General features: G+C 38.5%; 1 protein-coding gene across 16 annotated transcripts in view; it reads right to left on the bottom strand.

Annotated features, from left to right (window-relative positions):
* PTPRM (protein tyrosine phosphatase receptor type M) overlaps positions 1–14,308 on the bottom strand; it is a 729,763-nt gene that overhangs the window by 277,663 nt on the left and 437,792 nt on the right. For all 16 annotated transcript variants that reach the window (XM_038390871.2, XM_038390872.2, XM_038390875.2 and 13 more), the window contains exon 11: positions 13,358–13,460. In XM_038390871.2, the coding sequence (XP_038246799.1) occupies positions 13,358–13,460 (103 nt within the window). The remainder of the gene's footprint in view (positions 1–13,357; positions 13,461–14,308) is intronic.

The following is a 14,308-nucleotide window of genomic DNA, read 5'->3' as shown; positions in this document are numbered from 1 at the left end:
AATTTTTGGAAACAAGCCAAAAATATGTTTGCTATGAATTTACATTTGTGACACTTACAACAATCCAAAGAGCAATCCAAAGCTTTTTCATCAGCTTTATGCTCTTTGTTTAATTTCCCTTTTAAAGGAGAAGAAAAAAGGCAAGTCTATAAATACAAGTAGAAAAATGCACCATAGTTACAGCAAGCAAAGTGTTTTATCAGCCAACATGACACTGTTTAACTCACAAGTTTTCAGGTTGCCAAGACCAATTTACAAAACAACCAACAACTATGGAATAAGGAACTGTCATAAATCTAAAGGGAAGGGTAAACACCTTTAAAATCCCTCCTGGCCAGAGGAAAAACCCTTTCACCTGTAAAAGGTTAAGAAGCTAGGATAACCTCGCTGGCACCTGACCAAAATGACGAATGAGGAGACAAGATACTTTCAAAAGCTGGGGGGAGGGAGAAACAAAGCCTCTCTCTCTGTCTGTGTGATGCTTTTGCCGAGGACAGAACAGGAATGGAGTCTTAGAACTTAGTAAGTAATCTAGCTAGATATGCGTTAGATTCTGATTCCTTTAAATGGCTGAGAAAATAAGCTGTGCTGAATGGAATGTAGATTCCTGTTTTTGTGTCTTTTTGTAACTTAAGGTTTTGCCTAGAGGGATTCTCTATGTTTTGAATCTAATTACCCTGTAAGGTATTTACCATCCTGATTTTACAGAGGTGATTCTTTTTACTTTTTCTTCTATTAAAATTCTTCTTCTAAGAATCTGATTGCTTTTTCATTATTCTTAAGATCCAAGGGTTTGGGTCTGTGTTCACCTATGCAAATTGGCGAGGATTTTTATCAAGCCTTCCCCAGGAAAGGGGGTATAAGGGTTGGGAGGATTTTGGGGGGAAAGACATTTCCAAACGGATTCTTTCCCAGTAATATACCAATTAGATGTTTGGTGGTGGCAGCGATAAAGTACAAGGGCAAAAGGTAAAATAGTTTGTACCTTGGGGAAGTTTTAACCTAAACTGGTAAAAGTAAGCTTAGGAGGTTTTCATGCAGGACCCCACATCTGTACCCTAGAGTTCAGAGTGGGGAAGGAACCTTAACAGGGACAAAGTCTCGTTATAGATTAAAAATTGGTTAACCAAAAGAAACAAAGAAAGCAACAGCTAGGATTATTAACCTAGAAAGGAACTGAGGTAGAGGAACTTGGATAAAATATTCATATCACTGAAAGCCTGGTGGAAGCTGATTGGTCCTTCCTTTTTATTATGTCTCACGAAAGGAGAACATGAATGCTAAGTTATATTAAAGTGCAGATCATTCAGAAGAACCAAAAGGAAAAAAACCTCAAACTGTCACGAATTTATGACACAGTGGTGCTGTTCTGAACTCTCAAATGTTTGCCAACATTCACAAGATGGGGCAGTCAGTTTGACTACCTTTCATGCCGAAGGAGGCCCAGGGACAACTTCAGACCATGAGATCCATTGCTGAATAGACTAGGTGGAATTCCATTAGCTCAGCCCGTGCAGCCAGTGCATTTCCTGTTCTAACAAAAAAGTCAGTGGCATTCAAGTGATCAGCCTCTTCCCACCTCCTTCCAACCACAGAAGCTAGGGAAAATGAAGATGGAGAAGGAGCCCATCAGGTCTTCTTTCCTCAATGCTCTCCCCCTACCTCCACAATGTGGGGGATAGAAGGGACTAAACAAGGACTCACTTTTCCTCCCCTCCAACTGTAGGAAGAGAAAAAGTGTTCAGGGTCTACTAAGAGAACAGAGGATAAGTTCCAGCAATCAACAGGGAGGCTCTCTTTTTTCATTAATCTAAATAGGATGAATGTGCCTGGTCACAAATCCAAACCTCAAGAATAATTAATTTTGAGATCTGTATACATCTCTAGGAAATACCACTTTACAATGTAATCAGTTTAAGGAATTCACCCTGAAATCTGGAGGTCAGATAATTACATGTTGTGGCTGGATTTGGGAAGGGGTTGGATCATTCAAAGACTGCAAACAAAATCTGTGGCTGTGCAAATTGTGTTTTAAGAAATAAAGTGATGGTCTTAAGGAAACAGGAAGTATCTTCAGTCCCAGATCATGCACAAGTGACTGGTTGCATTACAGGCATTTTTTTGTTTCCCCATCTTTCTGGTAGTAGACACTGTAAGAGACTGAATACTACTCGCCTAGATGAATGATGGTACTGTTTGTCAAATAACATGTTTTCACATCTTTTGATGAAAGTTACCATAGTAGAACAAGTATTAATATCTGATGTACCCCATTATACTCAGAATGTGCCACCTCTAAGAAACAGACTTTAGTAACTGCTGCTTTACTTCTGTGCTTTTCAACAACTAAAACTATTGCAGTGATACAACTGTGCTTTGGGAAAGGCACATAATATATGGAGGCTTTGCAAATGCTACAACATCTAAACTTATATATTTGGGAAATTGGACATATCTTGTTTAAGCAGAAGGCAGTTATTAAGACATACATGTAAATGCAAAATAATGGACATGAAGATGGATCAAACTCCTGGCGTACCATAAAGAAATGGAGAAATAATTTCAAGAGCAGGAGCCGAGCTAATAGATTTGCAAATGTAATATTAACACTAGAGCACTGAGCCTATTTGCCATTCCACATTTGTGCTGGAGAGTTATTCTCAAATTAGGCTGAAAAATTAAATAACTGGATGCATCAGAATTAGCAGGCCATGCATAGAGAAGGAATGCTTTTCAAAAACCTCTCCCTGCTTCAAGGCTGTTCTGTAATTCGCTGTGCTGTGCTGTAGCATAGAAATAGGAATTTGTTTGCTCCAGCCCAATCCCAGATATCTACACTACAGTTTTATAGCCCCACAGCCTGAGCCCCACAAGCCCAAGTCAGGTGACATGGGCCAGCCCACCGGTGTTTAACTGCAGTGTACACATATTCACAGCTTCCCCTCTATTCAATTTAGAGCCATAACATAGTCTCTGTTTCCACAAGTGGAGAGTGGGCCAGTGGATCCCAGCTCAGGAAACTGGAGTAGGAGATTGCCATCTCTGTGACATCATTCCCCTTTCCTTTGAGTCTAACAATGCTCCTCTGTGGAGATTCTGCAGGCCACTGGCCAGCAGTGTGAAATGAGATAAGCAGGTCCACGGGAACAGGTGATCTTTGAGGCATTGTCTCCTCTTCCCCAGACTCACATGTCGGCTGTGGTAAGTTAATGCTGACTTTGTATTCTCTCTCTGCAGACAGGAATGCACGAGGGGCAGAGGTGTTTCTGCCAGCATGACCCCTTACAGCTCTTTCCAGCTAGATGAGAGCTTTTGCATAATTTAGGATCAAACAGCTGTTAAATACAGATGAGGTTCTAGCCTTGTGCTGCTACTGCCCTGTAATGCTAATCCTGAAAACAGTTTCAACTCTAAAGGTTAGAATGTAGTTAATCCCTTTACCCCCATTATCCACAGTAATCTCTTCCCAAATTCAATACTTCCATAGTGCCTTAGACATCGAACTTACCATTTTTGACATCTATGTTAAGATGAAGCATTTCTATTGCTCCTTTCTAAATAGTAGATGTTGTCAGTAGTACAGCCCAGTAAGTGGCTGTAATGTTTCTTTATGTCATTTAAAGCAAGCTGGTTTTGCAGATTAGCTCTTATTTAGTAATGTTTTACTGTCATGACACATGTTGGAAATGCCATTGATTCCTCCACCTGCTTAAATGAATAGTACTGTGAAAAGAAAGCTTTTCATATTAATGTTCAGTGAAGTGAAACATTATTCAGCATACAATGGTAACATTTCATTGGGAGCACAATAGCTAATTTTTTCTCCCTCCATATAGAGTTTCTTCTCTTCTTCCTAATTTTACTTGTGATCAGATGAGGACACTGACTTGTTTGCTTGGAATGTGTGCTCAAGATGCTACTTTAATACAATTACAGACAAAACAATTATATAAAATGTTATTTAGGTTAAAAGTGATAAAATGCCAGAATTTAATTTGCTCCTGCAACATTAATTCTGCCTCCTTATATATTTGCATTATGTTTGTCTTTAATTTTCGTTACATGATGACATATTCTTTCCACAAGACCTCTGTAAGGCAGTGAGAATAATTAACCATTAAGTCGTAGTGAATTCTCCATCACTGACAATTTTTAAATTAAGATTAGATACTTTTTTTAAAAAAGTATGTTCAAGAAATTATTTTGGGTAAGTTCTATGGTCTGTTTTATTCTGAAGATCAGACTAGTTGATCACAATGGCCTCTTCTGGCCTTGAAATGTTTGGATCTATGAAGACAGCCCCTAGCAGTTGAATAAAAGGCGGTGTGCTTGGTTTATTCATAGAGGCTTCTAGAGGGATGAAGTAGTGTGCGCCCTCCCCCTAAACATAGGGGGCACAATCCCTTTGTAACTTCCCCAGAGCAATGTAGTGATGTGAATCTGCATTGTCCTCAGTGCGGGTCCACGGCTACATGCCATAATCTAGCTCTATATACACACAAAAAGCCTGAACCAAGCTTTTCACACTGATGCTGGGCACCACCCATCAACCTTATTCTCACTTAGAAATGGGGCTATCCTGAGGGAAAAAACCTGTCAGAGTCATAAGCAAATAGGTGTTTGATGGCCATATTTTAATATCCTTTTGAGCATAGCTTCTGAGCATTTTAAAATGAAGACGCTTGCACATTTACGCAAGGGTGATATTTTCTAGTCAAGAGATTCAGGACTGGAACTGATAATCTGAGGCCCATGAGCAGGGAAGACTTGTGCTGTGCCTGGCTGATGCCAAGGTTATCAGTCCAGCAAACTCTGTGAGCACTCTACTCACAAACACTGCACTCTATCACTAATGAAAAACAAAATAAACTTTTAATAACTATTTGTAGAAGACAAATGTGCCATTGTAGAAGGACAAATACCTATAGGAAATTCAGCCTAATACTCAGTAATTATTAGAGCTGGGGTTTTGTAATAGAACCTGAAAGTAAGAAAATCACACAAGATTTTGGGCCTGATGGTGGTGAAAAATGGCTCTGTGTGAACCTATTGCCACGGTTTTCCTCAGTCACTTGATCTACTTTTACTACGAAATGTATTTTTAAATTCTCTTAACATTTGGAATGTACGAATTAGTAGACATTTTGTCAGATAATCTCAGAGTACATAATGCAGTACAATGCGTTTACTTTAAGTTACAGTCACTGAAATCAAACTTTTCTCTTTCTTCATTTTAAAATGCTCAGTCAATGTTAATGTTCATGAAAAGTAACCGAGTCTGCAAGAGCCAAACAAGACAAAAGAACATCTCTACACAATACTGCCAATGCATATGGGCCTTGATGGGCAACACCTCCGTGCCTGGCCTGCTATGACTTCCAAATATAACTGACTAGGTTGAGCCAAGTAATGATTCTATGAAGTAGATTAATGCTCACTAGAAACTGTTCTATTCCTTTCACTTGGAACGTCACCTTACTTTGGAATGTGACCCTCAAGAGGAGAAAAACTAATGAGATTCAAACCATGGTAAAGTTTTCTCTAGGAAAATTTGTTGAAAACAAAGAAAAGTAGTTGTGGGTAACAAAATTAAATAGTGACCCAGGTTATTTCTACCCATCATTGTGGAATAAGGTAACAACAATTGCATGGTAAAGAGTAAGTTAATTTTCTTGGCTACCACTGTTTTTATGGAAAAGATGGCTTCCGTGGGACGTAAGCCACACTCTGCAAAATCCCACTGCTCAACTGGGGAGAGGGCACATGTATGTTATATAGTAACACTAACAGACTGAAAGCTGCTCAAGACAAGGATCATATCACTCTATATATCTGATATAATATTAATAAACAAAACAACAATAATTTTGATGTTACAAACAGTTAGTGTGATAAATCTCTTCAAAAAGGCGAAAAACAAACAAACAAATATTGTTGAAAGATACATTCCCATGCAATCCTGTTCATCAGCTACTTAGGGAACACCTGAATTATATAGCATTATCCTTACAGATAATATCGTAAAAAACAAAACAAATATCGTAAAAAACAAAACAAAGCCCGGCTTTACTTCAACAAATGCAGGAACACAGTGCAACATCATCTTGCCACTATGTTTTTTGAACAGTGGACTTGCGTGCATGGAAGTCTGGCACAGAAGTGTTTGCGCACTGTTAAAAATGTGGGCCTTAATGCCTCCGTGCTTAAAGCATGGTCCTATTCTGAAGAGTGACTGTAAAACTGGCACTGCTGTGTATATGTATTCAGAGACTGATCTGCTCACTATAATGGACAAAGCATGTTTTTATCACTTTTTACTCCCTTTAACACTCAAGAGACAACAACTCAAAGGAGCGTCATTTACTATAGGGGAAGGGGAGCAGTCCCCACCCCCCAACCCTGGGCTTGCCCTTCCCTCTGACTTTTCATAGGTTTATATGAAACAGAAAAGTTATCTGATTAGATTTAAGATGTACTTTACCCATCCTGTTCTAACACTGGAGTTGCTTAAGATCTCTCTTATTTTAATTGTTATGGATTAAGTTTTAATAATCATGTTAACAGATGACATTAACAGGTACCATTATCGGTGGGGTTGTCAGTGACACTTGGCACTGCCTATAGGAGTTAAGGAATCAAAGTCTCATTTGCCAAGGGATCCTGGGACTAGTTGCAGTAAAAACATCGTGCCAATTTCAAAACAAGATAGCGTAACACACAAGCTTCTGTAAAAGCACCTAAGCAACTTGGACCAAAAATTCTAATTCCAGTCACAGTAAAAATTCAAAGCAAGTTCTATAGCATAACAAAAAAGGATTACAACATTTTTACAGCATAAGCAATTATTACACTGCTCCCTCAATTAAACTGAGATTGACCCTTCAGCTGTAAATAAGAATACTTGTTTGCCATAAATAAGTGACAATGATGAGCTTCAATAAAGCTCCATCATTTCTCAATCTCAAACTTGCTCAAGCAAGCTTGTTGGCTGACTTACAAGTTGTAAAACTATGATTTGGAAATACAGGTTGCAGACAATGGCAAGTAGCTGGAGCAGAGCCCACAGACCAGCATTCAACTACACACCTTTACAAATTCCTAAATTATGCATTCTAAATAAAATATAAACAACAGGGAAGGTTGTGATAGGCAAATAGAGAACAGACATTTCTACAAGAAAATCAAACTCACTTGATGCTGGTTAGACCGCAGTCTTACTGTATGTTCAGCATATAGCTTTTTTAAAATACTGTATTTCAGAATTTTAGTAATTTAGAAGTAGTATTTGAACATCACCAGGTATTATCTGTCAACTGATATCTAAAATGTTTTTCAGTGTGCTTTGTAAAAGGCAGAAATGTGCTTTCCATCTTAAAAGGAAGATCTTATAGAGACTACCAATTATTTTCCTTAGGTGTCTATATCTCTCCCTCCCCGGGTCTATGTCGTTCCCTCTTCAGCTATGTCTATACTAGCATTTTTTAAGAGATCTATCACCATTGCACCAACACTCAAGCACTGCCAGCAGTGGGAATGGTGGGACATTACAAATAAATAAATCAGTAAAGGTAGCCTAGATAAGCGTGTAAAGGACCAGAGGTCAGAGTTAAAACTTCATTCATTTGCATGTCTTCTTGTGCATGTACTATTACCACACTTTTGCATATAAACTGGGCAACTGTGTGTGCAAACTTGGCCTCTGACTATGCAATTCAGTATTCAAATGTCTAAATGCTTACGTGCTTGGACCCTGAGTTTGTGCTCTCACTTGTGGTATCTGCATACACAAATCATGCATGAAACTGCATCCTGCTCTCTGACCTCACTTCATGTAAAGCTGGACCTAGGTATCTCTCCCCCCGTCTTTAGGGGGTCCACAGTGCCCTTTAGGCACAGCCCTATACAGGGGTTAGAGTTGAGCTCCATCACCCCAAAGGGAGAACTAAGATGCTTTCCGCCATGAGGAGCCAGAATACCTTCTGGGTACAGAGTGGCTGCGGCCCAATGGTGCTAGTCAGTGTGTATGTATGGGATTCTCCTTTTTATCACCTTCAGGGAACGTTGTTCTTCCGGGTAGTAAATCTGGAGCAGCCACTGAACAGGATGTAATTCTGAGTGGACTGGCAGGGGGTGCAAAAAAGGGCTCCCTCACACCGCAAATGTCTCATAAGAGCCAGGCAGAATCTGGCCCTAAGATTTTATGTCACTTTCCCCTCTTTTAAAGGTGCTACAATGGTCCTATATTAGAAGACTTTTAATAGGATGGTACATAACTTATATGTGGAGAATTATGCTGCTGCTTTGGACAATTTATGTTTTGGCACACCTTTGGGATTTTTCAGTGGCAAGTAAAGTTCTGAATGGATAGCCTTTGCTGTGAACTTTTGTTTAGACTGAAATATAATCTAAAGTACACACAAAAAAGCCACATTAAAAGGACGTTAGGAAGGCTTCAAAGTCAAATGCTCAAAAGGTAGGAAATGACAATTTTACACTTCCCCATAAACCTCACTCTGTTCCCTTGGTATCCATCCTGTGCATTGAATAATGCAGGGTCCCTTTGGAAAAAATAGTATGTGATTGTAAAACTGAAGACTGTATCATAATGCACATGCAGAAGGAGGCTGAATAAAGATTGTACCAGTAACCTTAATTCTGCCATTTTCTAACTTGGAAATGCTTGACTTTGCAACTTAAATAACTTTATTTTAACATGGCTTTTTATATGTAATTCCTTGGTCTTTTGGTTTTTTTTTTTCATTTTGAGTTGAGAAAGCTCATGTCCCATGTAGTGTCCCAGAAGGATGATAATTTGCTAGGGCCATATACTGGCTCCAGAAGGTGTGGTCAGATGATGGGGGGGAGTCAGGTCTGCCTTGGCTTTCTCCTCCCCTTAGTCTTTCCTTTCCCCAAGTCTGCCACAACGGCTGCTCTGGCAGCTGCCAGGTATTCCCAGTGCAGTTTGTGTTGATGCTTTTGTGGTGGCATGATCCCAAATTTTTACAATGTTCATGTTCAGGTTAGTGACAACACAAGCGAGAGAAGGTAAACAGTGATATTTAACAGTTTATAACTCAGCTAACCGGAATGGAATTTTATAGGACAAAGAAAAGGCACATCTTTAGCCTGGTGTATTTCTCCTTGCCAAATTGCAAAGGCCTTTTGCAAATGATGGAGGAATTAGACTTGTCCAAAAAGGGTCACAAGAATGGTTTATAACAGAAAGTGAAGGGTAACCTGAATATAAGAGTCTTTATCAGCTCCTCTTATAGTTAATAAATACATACAATGTGATCTTTGAGGATTACTTTCTCCCTCTCACTATGAGCCAAGTCCTTACCATGAGGTGTTGCTCCATCCAAGTTAATGGAACTACACCAATGAACACCTGCTGAGGATCTGATCCTGTATTTCTGTGTCTCTGGGATTCCTGATACATTTAGCCAGCTCAGTTTGGGACATACTAAGATGAAAACAAAACTGTTGTGTAGAAGAGAGTTTGAATGTATGTTTAATAGCTGTGACAGGGTCGGGCCAGATAGGGCTATAGGAGAGTAATAGAAGGCAGATATATTAGCCCCAGGCTAAGTCGGTCCCTTTTCCCTGGGTAAGGTAACAGGGAAGGTTCCAGAACAATCAGGAACTTTCTGGAGACAATTAAGACAGGCTGATTAGAACATCTGCAGCCAATCAAGAAGCTGCTAGAATCAATTAAGGAAGGCTTATCAGGGCACCTGGGTTTTAAAAAGGAGATCACTTCAGTTTGTGGTGTGTGTGTGAGGAGCTGGGAGCAAGAGGCACTAGGAGCTGAGAGTGAGAATGCGGACTGTTGGAGGACTGAGGTGTACAAGCATCATCAGGAGGAAGGTCCTATGGTGAGGATAAAGAGGGTGTTGGGAGGAGGCCATGGGGAAGTAGCCCAGGGAGTTGTAGCTGTTGCACAGCTGTTCCAGGAGGCATTCTAGACAGCTGCATTCCACAGGGCCCTGAGCTGGAACCCGGAGTAGAGGGCGGGCCCAGGTTCCCCCCAAATCCTCCTAACTCCTGGTCAGACAGAGGAGGAGTTGACCTGGACTGTGGGTTCAGAAAAACGGCCAACCTGAGGGCTGCCGTGAAGCTCCAAGGTGAGCAAATCCGCCAATAAGCGCAAGACCCACCAAGGTAGAGAAGGAACTTTGTCGCGTAGCATATACTTTACAGAACATACATACTTGTGGGTATAGTTTTAAAATATTATACATCTTTTTATAATGTACTTGCTTTCACATAACATAACACAACACACACACACACAGAAAATTTGCAGAAAGAGACATCTATATGTAATAAACATATTCAGACAATTTCCACTCAACCAGAAGCCTTTAGAAACTCAAAGGACAAAGTCTTGTAAATCACAGAATTCTAAACACCAATATAGCTAAAGCAACAGATAAATAAGTTAATATATTAATTACTATTGAATGTATTATTTCTTTACAGAAATATAACTAAAAAATAATCACCTGGAAATAAACAAATTAACAGCCATAAAACACACAAATACAAAACAGAAGACAAAACAATTAACCTGTATACTATTTTACTATACCATAACTGTTAAAATATATTTTAACAATATTAAATTGTGTGATTCTTTTAAAACTGAGGTACAGCTTGGTCTCCTTGATTAACATCAACTTTACTGTGGCAAATAGAGGCTCTTGAACACGTCTACGAAGTCTACTTTTTGAAGTGTCCTTTAACTGCCAAACAATAAGCATTTATTTTGTATATTGTGATTATGGGTGAGGGGATTCTAAACAAGGTAAAAAAATAAGTTTTTTATATTTCATTAAAGAAAAATATTTAATCATGGAAAAGAAACCAAAACTCTTTGCTACCTCAAGTATTGGTATCACTGACTTGAATACTAGATTCTGTACTTTCCCTACCCACTGCAGGAATTAAATAATTGTATATGACGCAGCTGATGTGTTGATCAATAAAATGACAACAACAATTTACACTGAAAAGTTTAGTGCAATTCCAAGAATCTGCATTAACGAAGCCGGGTGGTTATAACAGAATCAATAGACAACTATCTTACTTAGTGAAGTGCATACATGAAGTATAGCTGAATTTTCAACACCCAATGAATATAGATTAAAAAAATAAAATCCATTCCCAGAACATGTTCTATAAACAATGAAGTGACAATATATCTGAATGTGTAATTCACAATAAAACTTTAAATAATATTAAAGAAATTCTAACTTTAATTTTTATTTCCTCTTTCACTCATTATTTATACTAGTAGTTTGGCATCTGCACCTATTTTATTTTAGGTTCTGTTGCAAAAGAGCTTTGTAAATTTGCTGTCGTGCTCATCTGATTCTGTCAGCCCTGTAGTTTGACGTTAAATCTAAATCCCTCTTTCTATTTCCCTAACCACTTGTACCCTTACTTGGCATTTTAAAATCTCCCAACTAGCGCCTTTGTATTGTGGGTGAGATTTTTCAACCTATCGATAACTTCAAGGAGTCAACTGTATTTAATTCAGTAGGCTAGATAAAAGCAATTGAACTGATTCTTTAGCTATGGTCTAACAAGACTGTGTTTATATAGTAACATAACTACTTTGTGCCATTTTAATCCAGATGTTTATATTCAGGACCATACTACAACATTGAGAAATAAGATGAGATGAACCAAAGTTATTTAATAAAATGGTTTGAAACAGGAAAGCTAGAAAGAGGGAAAATATATGTGATTCCAGTTCTAGTATAATCTGTAAAACAGGCCAGTTCAGATAAAATCTGATTTTATTGCTTTCAGTTTTTTCTCAGCTGTTTCATATGTTCCTGCAATGGGGCTGCTCACCTCACCCCACTGGGTTCGGCCTCCTACCCCCACTCCCCAATGAGTCAGGACCACTTCAAGCTGGTGCAACACCCATGCTCTTTATTCCTCTGTCCGGTCCCCACCACCAGACTTCAACTATTTACAGATTATTTATAGATTTGTCCTAGCACAGGCCTCAGTGGCAACAGGGTAGTAGGCTCCTGGCTCCTTCTGAGCTTACTCTCCCCTCCTGGTCTCTGCCCCCTTCTTTGGACTCACTTTCTCCCAAGCTTTTAGCCCTTGTTAACAAGGCTGGCAGGTGTGGCCAGTTTCCAGGCCAGTCCTAGCTAGTGGCCCAGCCCCAACCCATTTCCCCTGATTGGGGGTGGAGTGGCAGGAGCTGATTAGGGCTTCTCCTGCAGCACCCTGCCACAGTTTCCAAAAGAAAAAGTCTCATTCAAAAAAGATCTAAACAGTAAATAAGGTTGCACCTTCCTTCTTTTGGATTCAGCCTTCAAAAATAGATATGTTATATTACAGAAAACAGAAAATCTAATTAAAGGTAGTATACCTTGCTGTAATACTATATTAAATAATAATGTGCAGTGAAATAGTTCAATTTACTCATGTCTAGATACATCAGAGCCATACTTCTGAAACTGACAAAAATTATCAAAAATTACACATCAAAGTGCCTTGACAGTTCTTAATTATGGATGTAAATGCTTTCTTTCAGTAACAATAGGATTTACTGTTTTAGAATCTATCCGATAATTCAAAAGTAAAGAGCCTAATCTTGCAAAAATCTGTATTTCTGTAGTCTTTAATTACAAATATTTAGAATGCTGAGCTCCTCAATGGTTTACATTCAAAGCTATCGGGTCATTCTTCTGTTCCCTTCTGTAAAGAATGAAATTCTTTTAATCTAAACATTGTAAGATTTACACAAAATTGTATACCTACTTGTGGAATACAAACCATTACAAAATGGGAAGTTATATCCATGTAAATGAGTAGTAGAAAAATCTAAACAGGTTGAGCTATTGATTTTTCAGTGTTCTTTCCTCTTCCTGCCAAACTGGTCTAACTGTTAAATGTTAAATTTTATAATCCATTTTTTGTATTATTTAACTTAGTAAAAGTCTTAAATAGTTGTAAGTAAATTCTGAAGTAAACAGAAAGAGCAGATATAAAAACATAACAGGTCAGGATAAAAAGTGTGCTATGTCCTTGAACTCATAACATTGTAGTAAGCAATTACCTTAAAGTAGTAAAAGAAGCCACCCACACAACAGCACTGTGGCTTTGTTCCTTATCTTCAAAGAACAAGCCACTTCCATCTCGATCAAATCTTTTAAATAATACCCAAACACTCAACATCAAAGCATTTTCATTTTCTTCAGTTATTTAATTTGATTAGCACTAATACAGACATGGATTTAGACTCTGATTTCTGTGTAGAAGATCCCCAGGAAACACATTCAAGAAATTAATCCTTTTAATTTTAATTTTGTAAAGATTTCCCCCCTTATACCTGACAGGAGCTCCTCTGCTCTGTGCAGGTTTCAGCAGGATTGTCACAGTACTGTCAGTTTGATTCAAAGGTGTTTCCAGTTCATAGGGTGGCATAGATGGTGCTAGGTGGAAAAACAAGAAGCAAAATAGACTAATTATTTCTAGGTTTGTTTTAACAGTTTATTTTAAAAATGGATTTGACACATATAAAGACTTCTTTAGACTACAGAGTTAGCGTAACAGCACAAGTTAAACAACAGATAATTAAGTAAATGAATTCAGAAAAACAAAAACAAAACACAGAACTACAATAAAAACGAAACAGAAAAAACACACTTCATGGCCATTTTCAAAAAACAACTAGTCAATTTGGATACCCAACTTGATATACATTCAAAGGGCCTGACGCTTAGCGAGTGCTAAGAACCCAGCCTTTATAGGTCAAAACTTTTTTTAGTTGGTAATTTGAACACCCAAAAATTGAAGAATGCAAAATCACCAATTACTTTTGAAAATGGAGGCCCAACTTTCTTACTATATCTATGATGGATGAACATCAGAGATACCCTCAGATCTTGTCACCACGGACATTTCAGTCATTCATGTAGCTAGTGAGGCTATCCCTTACTGTAGACACCATTTACAACAGTGCAACAGGATTAGCATTAGTGCAATTCATCCCAGTTTAAAACCAGAGTAAGCTGTGCTGGTGCAAACTGTCTACACTGGTGCCTGAAATCCCACTGTAGACAAGGCTTACTTAGGTGGTGGTTGTTACTTTTTTCATTGTCATTAAGGACTTCATGTCATTCTCTGTATAGACTGGACAGTGTTCAATTGCTATTCAAAATTTTCTTTTATCCTCACTGTTCAATGTTTGGCCCTAGGCCTTATTTACTACACATTATTCATTGATTTATAGGTTAAAAGGCCAGAAGGGATCATTGTGATTTCTAGTCTGACTTTCTGC

Source organism: Dermochelys coriacea, chromosome 2 (assembly GCF_009764565.3).
Source record: "Dermochelys coriacea isolate rDerCor1 chromosome 2, rDerCor1.pri.v4, whole genome shotgun sequence".
Lineage (NCBI taxonomy): Eukaryota > Metazoa > Chordata > Testudines > Dermochelyidae > Dermochelys > Dermochelys coriacea.
Note: the sequence above shows the minus strand (reverse complement) of the source record. Positions and strands in the feature narration are given on the sequence as shown.